The sequence below is a fragment of the Vanessa cardui genome, chromosome 11 (genome assembly GCF_905220365.1).
Source record: "Vanessa cardui chromosome 11, ilVanCard2.1, whole genome shotgun sequence".
NCBI classification, from domain to species: domain Eukaryota; kingdom Metazoa; phylum Arthropoda; class Insecta; order Lepidoptera; family Nymphalidae; genus Vanessa; species Vanessa cardui.
In genome coordinates, this window is record NC_061133.1 from 5,129,687 (window position 1) to 5,145,551 (window position 15,865).

The window sequence follows — 15,865 nt, forward strand, 5'->3', positions numbered from 1 at the left end:
TTAAGCGCCTACTACCTGGTAGAAAAATATTACTCTCTATTACCCTACGTAAAATTGTTCCAGATGATTCTCGTCTACGATCTGATAAAATGTAACCTTTATATAAACCTTTGTATACAACTGTCTCTATAGTTTCTCTAATTTATGCTGGTACACATTTCGAAAATTTGCTATCTAACTGATTTACTAATGGCAATTACTAAAATAAGACACTTTGGATATTATCTGTTTCCTTAGATACATTAAATAATACGCCTCTAGGATACAATAGACCAGAGGAATGTAAGAGATATCGGGGAATGGACAGGACTGTTCGCCAGCGCAGCGATATAACTCCACTAAATTTTGAATTAACGAAGACAAATAATTTAGCACAACGAATTAGAAGGGTTGATGGGGGTGTTGTTGGAAGAGAATCGCGGATCAGAGGGGCAAAGGAGTCGGTAGTGTTGAGTGAGTGAGAGGAGAATATAGGGTCGGGATGTCGAGTGCGTGAGCTCCGAGGAGTTCCGAAACTGAGTAGGCAAGGGGAGGTATGGTGATGGGTGCTAGGGTAGGACGTTGGGGGCGCGGGGTTGGGCGCAGGGCAGCAAGCGCACGACGGTACATGGTAGCCGCGCTGGTAGACCCTGCACCCACTCCTGCACCGGTCACCAGCAGCTGCGCCGGCGCATGAATGGGGTAAGGAGCGTACCGAACGCCGCCGGCTGCCACGGCGCTACCTAGCAACTCACCGTAGGCGCCGCGTCCGGCGGCTCTCGTCTTTGCCAAGTTAGCTGGTAGCATGACTTCTTTAGGTTGTGCTTTTTTGCATTCCACCTGTAACAAATGAAAAAAGTTGAAAATTGAAAATTGGAATTAAAAATAATAATTACAATAATAAATTAATTATTTCCTAAGTTTGTTGGTGTTCTCGTTTGCTTAACGACCGCGAGAAATTAGTGGAACGACATTAATTGTTTAAGAATTAATTGCTATTATTGTACTTGACAGCACTAAGTAAATATCATCACAAAATTGGGTGAGTCGCAAAATTATGGAAGTAAGGGGGTGACAAAATCAGTCGACAATCCGTTATGCTTCACGGTTCGACTCACAAATTGAATTTTAATATACTTTATTAAGTCAAAGAGCTTACCATTGAATACTTATTGTACGGGATGACAAACTTCCAAAGTTTCCAAAATATTTATTTATGATTACAATAATACTGAAATACTATATGCGAGAAATATTTATTTATATCGTTGATTTTTTTTTAAAGCCATACTTAATTCATAAATTATATTAAGTAAATACTAATAAAGAAATAACACTTATTCGAATAAAATAACATCCACTAAGGTAAATTAATGTATCTTATAATTAAACTCTACGTTTAATCGATCCATTAAGCAATTTTAACGAACGGTATGGTTCTCTTCAGCTTGTATCTCCTTCCCCACCCGACCGGGGAGGTTGGAGGCAAGTATAAATTACCCAATCTACGTTAACCCAAACCTCTAGCAATAGAAATTTCGCTACCAAGTGAAATCCACACAGAAAAGTATGTAGGCTTAAATTATGTTATCGTCGTTTAAATAGATCACTTTGTTACATCTTCTATTTTTTAAGAAAAATGTACGAGTTTCACATACATTAATCTTATATCTTTTGACTATAAGTCATTGTTAAAAAGAAAGACTTACAACTCCAAAACGAGTACATTTTCACGAATATACGTTGAATATCTCATGACAAATTGTTACGTTTAAAACCGCTTGGCAGACGGACTAAAACTCGGAGTTACATTTTTCATCGGCGTGCATAATCGCGACGCGTTCTCGTTCTAGGTACGGTACATAAAGTCCCGTCCACATTTGTCACGCGGACGTCACGAGCCGACAAATGAAGGCTTTGCCGCGGCGTTCGCGCACTTTGTGCACTTTGCTCAACTTTCAACACCGACATGGAACTACGTGCTTTTGCATTAACGCGGGGAAGTGAGAGTAAGGCTCCATCATGTGGAGTGTCTTTCTACCAAGTTTTATGCCTAGATAAGGCTGAATAATCAACATGTGAAGTTGAACTTGAAAGCTCAGATTATACAAGTAGTACGTTCTAACACAGGTTTTTCATAGGCAATGTTTGTGTAGCTCAGTGTTTTGTTTTATAATTGTAACTCAAATAACAAATAACTTATATGTAAACATAACTTTACCGCTAGAACGTACATTTGTGTATCACATAAAACAATGGCTTGAAAGCTTTCCATAACACAATCGGTATTCTTTGATTGTTTGCAGCATAAAAGTAGTGAATCGCAATTTGTCACTGCCGATAAAGCTTTACAAATGAACCAGATCTACGCTAGCGCCGTGGTCACCGTCATTTGTCCAGCAACACGCAAACTAGGGGGACAAATGTCACCATAACTGATAAGTTTGAATGAGATTTACTTCTACATCGGAAAAAATATTGGATGTCGTCATCATTTTCTGTCTTCGTGTTAAACAAATAAAATATAGAACGACAATTGGTTCAATTTTAAAATCAGAATTATACGTGTGTCTATCTACAATAATAGAATCACTTCTGAAGAAAATTCAGTTCGGGATCCAATGTTAATTGATGTCGAGTCGCTGGCGAGCGGAGTGGGAAACAAAAGGTCACAAACAATTCGCATCGGAGTTCGCAATTCCGATCAAGCGTTCGAAATCGCGACGCAGTTTAATGACACGAAAAATAACAAAGGTAAATTGTATTTAGCCCCGCTAGGTAGACGCGCCCCCGAGGTTGTATATTGATCGAATCCCATCGAATAGTATTCGACATCGACGCAAGGATCTCGGTTTAACGGAGCGGACTTAAGATCCTATAGGCTGAAGCTTACTGCCGCTTGAACTTGAGCCTTACTGCCCACAAATTGTGCCCCTAATCCCATCTATGTGTGCGAAATTTAATTGTTTCGCTGGAAAAGACCGCGTTTTATACTTCGCCACCTCCACTGATCACTTGCGTCTCGAGGCGTATTAATGCAAATATAAAAGCAGTCATTAAATTTTTACTCGATTGATTTTGACCAATTTCTTTTTTGAGGTAAAATATATTCGCATGTAAAAGTCAATAAATTTAAATGCCAGAACGGAATAACACGTACTGACGTTGAAATGTGATTTCGTTTTATTGTTAAATATGTGTCGCAAATAGTCAAGAATATTTTGACACAATCGGAAATAATTTCTGTTGCTCGTTATTTATTTCTTCATCGATATATTCAGAAAAATATGCGGCGCATGTTTTAATTAACGTTTTCACTTAATGAATACAAATAGAAACTGTCTTCGCCTTTATTCGTTAACAATCTTTGATATGAATTATGATGATTAATTTTTTTTTTGCTTCTAGAATGAGCGTATGGATGTTATATTGTAAAAGTAAAATGATAAATATATAGATGTACAAATTAATATTACGTTTAAAGATAGTTTTTTATTACTGTAATAACGTTGTTATTATTATTATGTGGAAAGTTTAAGCGTTAGAATGACTATACAAACTTTTGTGAGTGTCTTTGAAGCGTGAAGCCAGGTAAGAAACCACGAAATATTGCAACTTTTCGAAAGTACAGTATATGTTTACTGTGCTAGTTCATGTATGTTGACGTTAACTGCATTTTATAAGATTTTGCGTTTGTTTCCTTGCACTGTTTTCTTCGAAATTCTTTTGGTGGACGGCGGGCAGCCGGCCAAATAGACAACTTGTATAAAAAGGTAAAATATTACGGTGGTTCTTAAATAAAAATAAACTATTATAATTTACGTGCTTAAAGATAAATAGTATGAAAATCTTCAGCAATATTTTCGTACAAAGTTCTAACATATTTTGAATTTAGAATAATTTATATTTCATCGTTGTACACGTTTGATGTATAGTGCTGGTGTTGTAAGAACACGTTTATGTACGTGAGAGATAAACGAAGACGCAAAAGGGGGTGAGGGAGGGGTGTGAGATAAGTTTATCAGGAAAACCTCTCGGCTTCGTATTGACAGAACGTCGCAAGCTTGGCCCTGATTGCCGCCAAACGGAAGGCGAAGTGTGGGAACCGGAGACTAGGTAAGAGCTCCACAAACATGTTCCGAAAAAAAAAATCAAATCTTTTCTAATGGTGTATTGATTTAAAAAAAAAAAAAAATTCATACGTAGGTAAGTACAAAATCCTTAATATGATTTAATATAAAAATGCTTACAACCTTAACCTGACTTATATTATAAGTTAATTTTGCAAAGAGCCTCGCTCGGATTTTCAGAATGGTTCATTGAAAGATGACTCTTTTAAGCGCGACCTCTCGAGTCCTTTCATAAAATTTTGATAACTGAAAAAATCTACTCGGAATGGGCGATGTTACGTAAAGGAGATGAGTCACAAATACTGTGCTCAACAGGTCACGGATAATGAAACACTGTACCGTACCCTGGAAACTCTTTCCATATTTACGTAACTGTTTTGAAGGAACAAGATAAGCAACGTTAGACGCTTTTCCGTTCAGCGCAGGTACTTAAATTGTTTGAGTGTTTCCTCAAAGGGTGAGGGGAGGAGGGGTGTGATGGGCTATAATGCGCGAAATTCAAATCAGATGTACGATCGAGTCATCGCCCGTCGCCGATAAGCGGTAACGTTACCTGCAACGTTTCGTAGATAGCCCTCCAGCCACTCGTGTATTTCGCGTCGCTTTATATCGAAACGTCGGAAATAAATTCCTAGATGGTCGCGAGCGACAGCTCGTAAAATTATTCTTCAGAAAATCCATACAAACTAATACTTATACGTTTTTTCTGAATGTTTATATTTAGAAAATTTAAATACTTTAAATACCTCAGATGTATTTCAAACCGAATAACTTATACATAAATAATCTATATATTTCCTTATACATACATAATCTAAAAGACAATGAAATCAATATAATTTTTTAGTTAGCTAATGTTTGACGCTGGAAGAGGTGAGTCGAACTTAATTTACGACACTTGATATTAACTTTACTATTCCAACCTACGCCTTACAAAACCTATTGAATAGAAATTTATATTAACGCGATATTAAAGCCTACAATTGCAGTCGCAGGAAACAGTGTTGAATTTAAAATTATCTTAGCACAGTTACCGTTATAGAAATGTTAGTTAGGCATTAAATATTAAGAGGCAGTGTGGCGCTGCTACGTATATGCTTCTGAAATATTTATCGTGGTAGAACGCGATGTGCGCCAACAGCTATTTCTAGTAAATCGATCGAATCAGTTATGTAGTTCTTCAACAAATGTTTATTTAACGTTCTTATAAGCCAGCACGTTCGTTAAATATTATAATACTTCGAACGGTAACATTTAATCGACAAACATTTCAAATTATATTCACATTTGAGTTACTCAGTAATCATTGTTACGTATTACCCAGCTGAATATACTAGAATGATTAATAAAATTCAAAGAATCAACGGTAATTGAACGACTTGGCAAACGATATACATTTGGAACTCAATATGAATGGTTGTAGCGAGAGTAAAACAAACAAAATGCGTATTGGCAACTACTCAGCAGTGATAGCGGCCGTTTGCAATTGTAAACGAACGCGATTACCGTGGACTCGTTGCTTAACTAATTCGTATCAAGCTTAAGAGCCACTCGAATGTTCTAGAAAAGAATAAAACGATTGTGAATGGCTAGCGGAGATGGCGACCGCGTCGTTTAGTCAATTGAAACGTGCTATAATGAAATTTGTATAATATTAGGTGGAGACGCCGAGCAGAACCTCTATAAAAGTGTTTCCATGTTAGAATTAAAACGATTGAAGAATGAATTCGAAATGAAAATGCAAACGATGTACTGAATCTGAAAAAGTAGCATTAAAGACTACTTATGAGAGCGATTTGCATTTAAGTGTATAATTGTGGAATGTCGGCATCTGTTACGTATGCGTTAATGCAGCTTCAATTTGCAAAATTGGATGTTTCTACGGCAGGCTATGTAGCATCTCTTTTCTCTGTCAAACGCCCTCAGCTTTCATTAGGTAATGAAAATTCATTGGTCAAGTTTACATTACGGATGAGTGCTATAAAAGCAAATCCAATCTTATCGGTTAATGTTATCATCTGGATTCCATTTTTAAATTTAAAATTTACTTTATTCCATATTTAGAAACTGTTGATAAATATTAGGATGATGTTTGAAATTAATAGTTGTTCGCGAGTGAGTTTATGATACAAGTATGTACATATTATAAGCTGTAGCAATTAGTAGCAATTAAGTGGGTTGCGTGGAGCGGCTGCGGCGCCTTGTCAGACCGCCACGGACTAGATTAAGGTTTGCGGCACATGGCTCCGGCGCTCGTAACTTGTTTTGCATGAATCTGTACGCGACTTTCATATGACTCCCGAGAGGGAACTCAGTTCAGCACCTCTAATGTAAATGAAATTGCGCACAAGAAATAAAGCAAGACTTCTCGGCCGCTATTTATCGCAGCTAGCGTCTCCTAACTCCGCCGTTATGGGAATGTGTAGACGCACCAAGCGCAGTAATGAACCGGGCCGCTCTAACGTATGGCCTTTATTGATGATATTCGCTTTCGCTATTATTGGTTTCGTTCGCAGCTACGCTTTCACAAAAACCGTCGCCTTTGAAAATACCACACTTATATCATTTGTCGTGTGGCACCTTGACATATGGCGTAGTTCACAGGGCTTACTTTCCGAAGGCGGGTGGCGTGTACTATAGAATATTTATAACAATGGTAATGTCTATAATAATTTTACTGTGCGTTTTTCTTGTAGTCTAAAATTGAGCTTAATTATTTTGTTAAAATTAATTGTAATTTTCCTCGAACCGAATATAGTAATTTAAGTATTCGGATTGGATCGATAGGCGTATGCGAGCGCGGGCCGTGCCCTGCCGTGCACCACCTGTGATTAATTAATTTTCTTTCACGCTTCAAATTTAAGTTCGAGTCGAAATCGTTAACGGCCGGAAGGGCCTGTTGAGTTATAATTTACGTCTTTGCGTTCGCCTCAAGTTAGTTGCGTCACTTTTGAATTGCGTGCCGTGTGTGCATTATAACCATTAAATTTATATAGTGTACGTACATAGGAAATTAGGTGGTTGTTCGAATACTCATTGCCCTCAGATTACAATCGAACTTGTAGATTTTTACTTAAAAGCCTAGCAGTAATTAGGCCTAATTATAATGCAAAATATATTTACATAATTCGATATTAAAAGTTTTTAAAAATGTGTTATTTATGATCACTTATTGTAAATTCTATTTATTCCATACAACTGTATCTTAATTTGATATCTATTTGTTTTGTTTCATTAACGAGACCATAGAACCGTATGTTTCAATAAGATTGTGGTCTTACTAAAGTACTTGATATATAGGAGGAATAAAAATCGGCTCGGACGAATCGATAAAGCTTAAGGGAGAAGTGTCTGGATCCTGTTAAAACGGGAAGTTTATGGTAATCATGGCAGAGGAGGAACACTTGATTGATTGTTCAAAGCGAATCGAGTGGGGAGGAATGAGCGGCCGTAGGAGACGGAGTATCACTCGAATGCTTGAGTAAAAAATGTAAAGTAAAGATCCCACTGCTGGACTAACGGTTCTTATCTTTTTAATGAGAAGGTTTGGAGCTTAGTATACTACGCTGGAAAATACGGAGTTTTAGCTACACATGTAAGTAGACTTTCTTTCATCACATGCAGATCAGGAAGTTAAAGTTCACCTTAATTTCATCAGAGTTTTTTCCATGCATTGGAAAGCGCATTTTTTCGTACATATTCACATATCTCCAAACATTTTCTTATCTCAATTCATCTCAGAGTGGTATCAATTTGGATAACGGGCAAAATAAATGAAATCTACCTAAATCTACCGCAATAGTTAATGATACTCGCTCCGTCAGCTTTGCAATCTCCTTCCTCATCGAAACGGATGCGCGATGCCTATAGGCAAGGCCATTCTTTAATGGTAGTAACGACAAGGGTGCGTTATACGGTCTTACACTAGCCCGTTAAGACGCTAAGAGAAATGGCGATCGAGGATCTGAAGATTTAAGTGGCAGTTTCAAATGTGCCTACTTTTAGTGTTATTTCCTAAACGGAAACCATTTGTTTGCCTCATGTACGATCGAGAAGAAAAATGTACGCAATACCTAAAATGCTTTCGCAAAAGTGTTTATGCGATTGCTTGAAGGCAAGTGCACTTTTATATCATTGCTCACTTCGCCACTTTTTGAAAGTGCGGTTGTATTTTTATTTGAACACCTTTAACGTAATGTAAGCGTACGTTTGCGATTGCAATAAAATAAATTTAATTTACAAAAAAAAATTACATATTCATTATATTGTGTACGTATTAATATAAGTACTTCTTCCAGAAAGTGAACGGCACATGATCGTATCTATAATTAAAAAAATCCAGTCATTTCAAACGTAAAGTAGGCCTGTGCCTTTAAAGAAAATAACATGATACAAATATCACGTAAAGGACGCTGGTTTTTATTTTTTGTTAACATGTGCCCAGTACACACATAACCTTACACGTATCACACAAAAGGGATGACTAGGGTATTATTATGAAATTTCGTGCGTAACAGGTAAAGAAAAGGTTGAGGTATCAGTCTCGCATGCTTAAATCCGGCAAATAGAAATTGATGTTACGGGCGAAATCCAAACAGCACTATATCTTACACGTTTACGTACATCGCGCGCTTTGTTGCTAAAATTCATAGTAAAGTGAAGCAATTAAGAGAGTAATGTATAAGGACGTAATGGACTGAAGAGAATTTGTTGCAGCATTTTAATGGGGCCCGTATTTATGTTGCGAAATGAAGCTTCACGCTTCTGTATTTAAACTTGTGTCGGATGGCTCGTTTGAATTATTTTTTATTTAATTATACGTCTGTATAAATAAATCTATATGCACGTAAACGTTTACATATATTTTGTTGCCTTATTCAAGAGACAATCCTCTAATTTATCGTTTTATTAAATAATCGAATAAGTTTTATAGTTTTGATCCGATACTTTTTTTTCTAAGAAAGTTGTTTTGCTGTTCGAAGTAAAGCGAGACATCACCCTATCACTCCGTGCAGGAAGGCGGAGCAGCTATTAGCTTAACGACCATTTTAATATAAGAGATGACGTATTAAATTTACGAGGGCAGCTACTCACAGCGTAAACATCGGCGCTGACGTGACGCCTCTATCTTCTTTATTGCCTATGTAAATATAACTATTAGATGTCTTTATGATATGCTAACACAAATTTTTAATGGCTGGCATTGTTTACGAGTCACGTTTAAACTATAGTATTATGCGAGTTACGTTAACGTCATCCTCAATGTCAAAATATTATACATAAATTCTGCGTGACGTTTAAAACAATGTACCTACTTTGTAACTCCATGGCAACTTTGTCCCTGAAATTGTTTACGAAAGGAACGTAAAAATGGAGTTTTACCGTAACATGATCATTTGCGCTGGCACGCAACAAAAGGCAGTAAGCGATTAGTTCCCGCTCCGTCCTGTACACGTTAAAGACATTTTTCGACTAGAACCGTCATTTATATAAATTAGTTCGCGAAGTAAATAAAAACAAATGTGAAATATAAATAATAAATGAGCAGCAGGGATATGCTCGATGATAAATCCTCAAGATTACGTGTGTTGGGTTTCGATAGCTTTAGTAATTAGTCGTCAGGATTAGACGCGATAATGAATGGCTGGTTTTTATTAAAGACTGCGACGAATACGAATACATTACTCCGACGTATCGTTCGCTCTTTACACACCTCTCGTTTCGCACGGAAGCGAACCGTAATTACTCTAAAACACTACCCATTTGTTTGATGTCTTTGTTCGTTGTTTGCTCCACTTAGGGCGAACATCACCCCCGATTCCTTCTATACGACGCATGCAGCGAGATTCGTACAGCCATTATGGCACGAAACAATGGGGTGAGGCAAAAAACAAGCATTAATAATCAGGAATATGCATCGACAACGCGGGGATATCTGTTCCCCGGCCTTTTCAGACTGATAGAACGTCGAAGGGAACTTTAAGTGACTATGTAGATAATGGCTGTTCTCAACAGTTATAGGTATGTGTCGCCAATTGAGAGATTCGGATAGGGAATTTTGTGCATGCTTCCTTGTGAGTATTATGTGTGAGGTTATATATGTTGAGTAATTGAAATAAGATTGTTACATAAATTAAATATTACAGAATACACTTTTAAATTTGCATGCGTTTTTAAGTTAAATGTAATCTGACGTTAAAAATATTAATTGATTATACTTATATTAGAATATGTATAGATTATAAGACACAGTGATATATAAATTTAAAAGTGAATTTTATGTGGAAAAAAACAGTTACTACTGAATTTCTGGTCGGTTCTTCTCGGTACATATTACGATTAGAGTGAAACATTTAAATTCAATCCTATAACAAGATACAATGTGCTTACAAGTACTTATTTGAGTAAAGAGTATTTTTATTTTAATACAAGGATGATTGCAGGATCAAACCTAGGCAAGCACCACAATATATATGTATATATATATAGTTATAATTCATCTCGTGCTCGGCGGTGAACGAACACATCGTGAAAAAACCTGCATGTGTCTAATTTCTACCACATGTGCATTCCACCAACCCGCATTGGAATAGCGTGGTGGAATATGTTCCAAACCCTTTCCTTAATGGAAGAGAAGACCTTATCCAAGAAGTGGGAAATTTACAGGCTGTTACTTTACTTATTTTTTTACTACTACTTTTATACTTATATTTTACCGAAACGATATCCTGTTATACACAAAACATTCTCAGACGACAACAATCGGACGAATTATTCCCGACACATTCCATATACCAGCGTTTACGTATAAAATTACTTTTATACAACAGTATGTCACACCGAAATGTTATTTAAGTTAACATTTAATTTTACCAAAATTGCCTTATAACAAATAGAGTTAATAACCAAGTTTGTAATTCTCTGTTAATTGCTGCGGTATTATACTGTATTTACTTTTATTGACGCTATCAAATGTTTTGGATGATAACAATTAAATAGGTAGATATAATATTCTAATTACGTACGATATTAGAATTATGCAATAACGTTATTATTATAACGCGAACGCGGTATCCCGCGTATTACAGGCTTATAATGTTGTTTAAAAGTGATTATTATTTCAGGGTGGCATGATTACATTTGTTGCATTACGTAGCGTGGCGCTATCGCAAAACACCTTTACTAATAATCTCATTTTTTATGCCGTACTTTTATTTTATACTAAACATAATATCGTACATTCATTTCTGTATTTGAAGTTAAAAGATAATTAGTTCAATTGCATAATATAAGATTCCATTGATGATTGCGGGTTCAAACCCAGGCAAGCAGCGCTGATTCGTGTGCTTAATTTGTCTTTATAATTCATCTCGTGCTCAGCGGTGAAAGAAAATATCGTGAGGAAACCTGCATGTGACAAATGTCATAGAAATTCTGCCACATGTGTATCCCACCAACCAGCATTGGAACTGCGTGGTGGAATATGTTCCAAACCTTCTCCTCAAAGGGAGAGGAGGCCTTTAGCCCAGCAGTAGGAATTTACAGGCTGTTGTTGTATGCAAGTTTTGTTTGTAATATCATATTATGTTATGCTGTGTCATAGAAATGATATTTAAATTGATTTATTTCTTAATAAAAAATCAACGTTAATTACGTTATATAAAAATATTAAACAATGTTATGTTTCGGTAACAAGTCTATGCATGCTGGTGTGGCATGTGATTGTAATAGTCTCGTTTAGAGCGGTTTATAATATATTGCAACATATGGACGATATTACCCTATAACTTACTAGCGGTTTGACATTACTTTGTTGTGTATTTTGCTTCACATTTACTAAGAAATCCTTTGCGAATAAATATACTTTTTACATTTTAAAACTATAGACTCATATAACCGTTCTTATCTCTAAAGCGTAAGTCAAAAGTTGTTAGCACCTTGAGAGTAATCGTAACCAAACATTTAAATTACGGTCTATATATAACTGTATATATATTATAATCTAATATACGTTCTGTATAAAAATGTAATAGTTATCCGTATTCGATTAAAATAAAATGTTTCCAAGTTGTTCGTAAAAGATAGTAATGTTTGCCGTTTAAATTTATTTCGTTATATAAATAAAATCATGGTAACATTTCGAATAATCATGTCTCCAGTTTCCCCGCGGAGAAAAATCTAAACACGTAAAGGCAGCTTTAGTGGCGTTTTATTGGCCCTGTTTGGACCGGCGCCAGCTCTCTCCTTACTCTAATTGATATTTGGCCGATAATGTTAACATTAAAAACGCATGCAAATAAAAAAAAAGAAAATATACATCACTCACCCTCAACAAATCGGGTGATCTAATTTATGACTATTTTTGTAATAAGCATTATGTAATAAACTAATGAAGATTGATATTTTATATTTCATTATATTAATATATAAGAAACTATATTATATTTCTTAAGTCATAATTAAACACTTCTAAAAAGAACTATAAAATTTTTTACACACAAAACCTTTTTAATAAAATGAAGAAGTAATAACTTCACATAGTAACACGAGAGACTACTATTGTATAGCTCGTATAAAGTGCTACAAAATTTGTTAAAGTTCATTGTTACACTGTCACTTAAATGAAAAGCTTGCAAAGCTTGTTTCGGACCTAAAAACAATTTTTAAATAAATCCTTTTAAAATAACAATATGTTGGCCAACTTTTTCACGAAACTGTATTCAAATGTAACTCACAACTTATTTAATTTTCTATTTTTAAAATTATCTGACATTACATTATTCGTATACTTGATGAATTTAAGAAAAAAAAATTGTACTCACCATTTTGTTGTTTATTTCGTGAAAATGAATTTCGCACACTTTGTCTACTATGTCTTCGCTTTGAAATGTGACGAAACCAAAACCTGAAACAAAGCATTTACATATAAATATAATATCAGGAAATAAAATAAAAAAAAACACATTCACATTATTCTGAATAAAATATGCTAGAGAAACTTGGTAGAAGTTTATTTGTCTATGACAATTGAAATTGTTTTAATAAAGCGATACTTGAAAAATTAATTGTCGATCTCAAGAAGTTACTTCGTTAGTTTGAAACGATGTCTACGTCTTTTAATTAAAGTAAATTGTCTTCTTGCTATATTAAAGGCCGCCGCGATCCGAGCAAAGAACGCTATCGTCAGATTGCAGATGGAGCCAAAAGATATCACTTAAACATTTTTCAAAAATTTAATAATCCGAGAAGGTATTGGCGGAAATCGTGGCAATATTTCTTCCGATAAAGGTTACAAGACATTCACGTGGCCGCTGCAAGGAGCAACTTCGACGATTCGTTCCCATTCCAACTTTAAGGCCCGTACAAGTTTTCCACATACGATTCATGAGTAACAAATTCGAATTACGCATTTGAAACTCAGAACCGCTTTTCGATATTTACAGTATTTCAAACAACAACTCTAAGAGCTTACAGCGTGTCACATATAAACTTTGTAATAGGTCGAAGTATTATCGAAATCACGTAATCGCCCGACGACGAAGTTTTGCTTAAAGTGACAAACAATTCAAGGCGATGCGCAAGCGTGTTTCTATTCGCTAACGATTAAGATACACACGACTGACGTGACGTGTCCACCCACGACGGCAAATAGCATTAGTGAGCCATTCTGTAAACAGTGGATGCCGCGCCGTGCTTACACTGACATCGTACAACGGCCGCCGTCCCTCGTGTTCACTTGAAAACTTTAACTAGTTCGTCTCATGTCCGGTGACTTGTATTCTAGCTGTGTAAATATTTGTTACAAATTAACACGATATTGTCTGTGGACTATCCGAGGGAAAACTATATTTGGCATTATATTCATTGATTTAATTGCGTTTCTAAATTATGTCGTAATTAAATTTCTATGAACATTAGTTAATATATAGTTCATCTTCCTCAATATGTCTCATGAGAAAGCCTAAACAAACAATTCGTCCTCTTAATCGAAACTAGGGCGCACTTGGTATTTCACGCGCGGCCGGGTGGCTTTGCGTACGAATTGAGTCAAGGATAGTAACGCCCCGAAAAGGCAAATAGGGGTTTTGTTGAGTTTCATAGATCGTCGTATTTTCTTTATGCTTTATAAAGTCGCTACAGCGTGTTCAGTAAACAGGATACAACAGTTTTACATTGTTATCGAAGAAAATGTATTCCCGGCTCGTATTGTTAACCATTTGTAAATAATTATATCAGATAGTAAATAAAGTTTGAAAAAATATAAGTACGAAGCAGGAAACTGCAAAGTAAAACATAGATTTAAGACAGTTACGCTGTTGAAATGAGGGTAATGTCGATTTTGTCCGTTATTTATGCGGGACTGTAAACGGAATAAAGTAGGGAGCAGGCAACATCGGCGTCCGGTGAACAAAGTTATCTGCGGGCACAACGCTTCTGCAAATATTAAATCGGACCGTCAACTCAAAACAAACTACTTCACTTGAAGTATAAGTATCTAATTTATATTACTATCTAGTTACTGCTATGGCATCTTAGCAACTGTAATATAATATTCGCGAGTTCGAAATGGAACGTAAAGAGAATGGAGAAAATGGTTTTGTCACTGACCACGTAAAAAGTTTTAGATCTCACGTTGCTTTTGTGTATTCGCTGTAGATAAATGGGGCATTTTAGTGAAATTCGTCCGCGTCACTTCTCGTAACAAAAGAGAAGATAAATAATGTCTGCGTAAGAAAAGGATTTTGTAAACATAATTATTTAAAGTCGCAATTGTTGCTCTGGATGTCTTCTAATGAAAGTTCTTCAGGGACGTTTGTAGAAATTAACTTTTTTTTTCAGTTTCAATTACGGCTTAGAGTCTTCATTGTTTAGAGGCTATTGGATTAGAATCTTACAGATTGCTAGCAATTAAAATGTCGCCTGAGGCGATATTACGATTAATAGGCTATACAGTTAATTATTATTTTAATCACCCTCGATAATGTTATTCGGAATGAAAAAAGACTATTAACGTTATAAGGATATTATTTTTAAATAACATAATTTACCTAAAAATCGTTTTACGTTACTCAATATCATCATTTAATATTCAATAAAAATTACGATTTCCACCTTAGAAAGGTTCGTTATTTTAATATTACAACAAAGTTAAAGCGAAGATTATGAATGTGTCTGCCAATATCGAATATCTATCTCGACACATCTGTCGGGCGGCACGTGGGGCTGACAGGGGGCGGGCCCCGCCCGAATCAGGGCAGGCAGTATAATCTGCCTCGCACTGTATGAAACACCGACCGGTGGCGTTTATGAGGCTATAATAACCGTATAAAACGCGACTTATTGTAGGCGTCGATAACTGACTTCGTACGGTCCTAGACCTTCACTTCGTGACACACAGCGAGCTCATTTTTGTATAAATTCCACCACATTTTGAACTTATACCGCACCTGTTTACACGAAACGCTAACATGTTTAATAGACTGAAGCAATGCGAGCTATGATGTGAATCAACGTTATTCGCAACTATTTTTGCCGTTGTTTTGTATGAAATAAAAATAACGTTCTAGGTTCGCGGTAACAAGCAAGTTTTCATTAGGAGTGAACTCAACAAGCACTCAGATGAGCAGCGGAGAAGTTGTCCGCTGGCCGCGCTCGACGTTCAAACTTTTGTTATTGTTTCGCTTCATTATTGTAATACGAAATACGCAGCATTGTAATTAAGAGATACTAGGGAGTTGTCACATCTGATGAAATAG

At 36.0% G+C, this 15,865-nt stretch overlaps 1 protein-coding gene across 7 annotated transcripts in view; it reads right to left on the bottom strand.

Moving 5' to 3' along the window:
• LOC124533325 (RNA-binding protein Musashi homolog Rbp6) overlaps positions 1 to 15,865 on the bottom strand; it is a 468,593-nt gene that overhangs the window by 14,450 nt on the left and 438,278 nt on the right. For all 7 annotated transcript variants that reach the window (XM_047108530.1, XM_047108528.1, XM_047108527.1 and 4 more), the window contains exons 8-9: positions 12,932 to 13,014; positions 735 to 819 (exon numbers count right to left, since the gene is read on the bottom strand). In XM_047108530.1, coding sequence (XP_046964486.1) covers positions 735 to 819; positions 12,932 to 13,014 — 168 coding nt within the window. The remainder of the gene's footprint in view (positions 1 to 734; positions 820 to 12,931; positions 13,015 to 15,865) is intronic.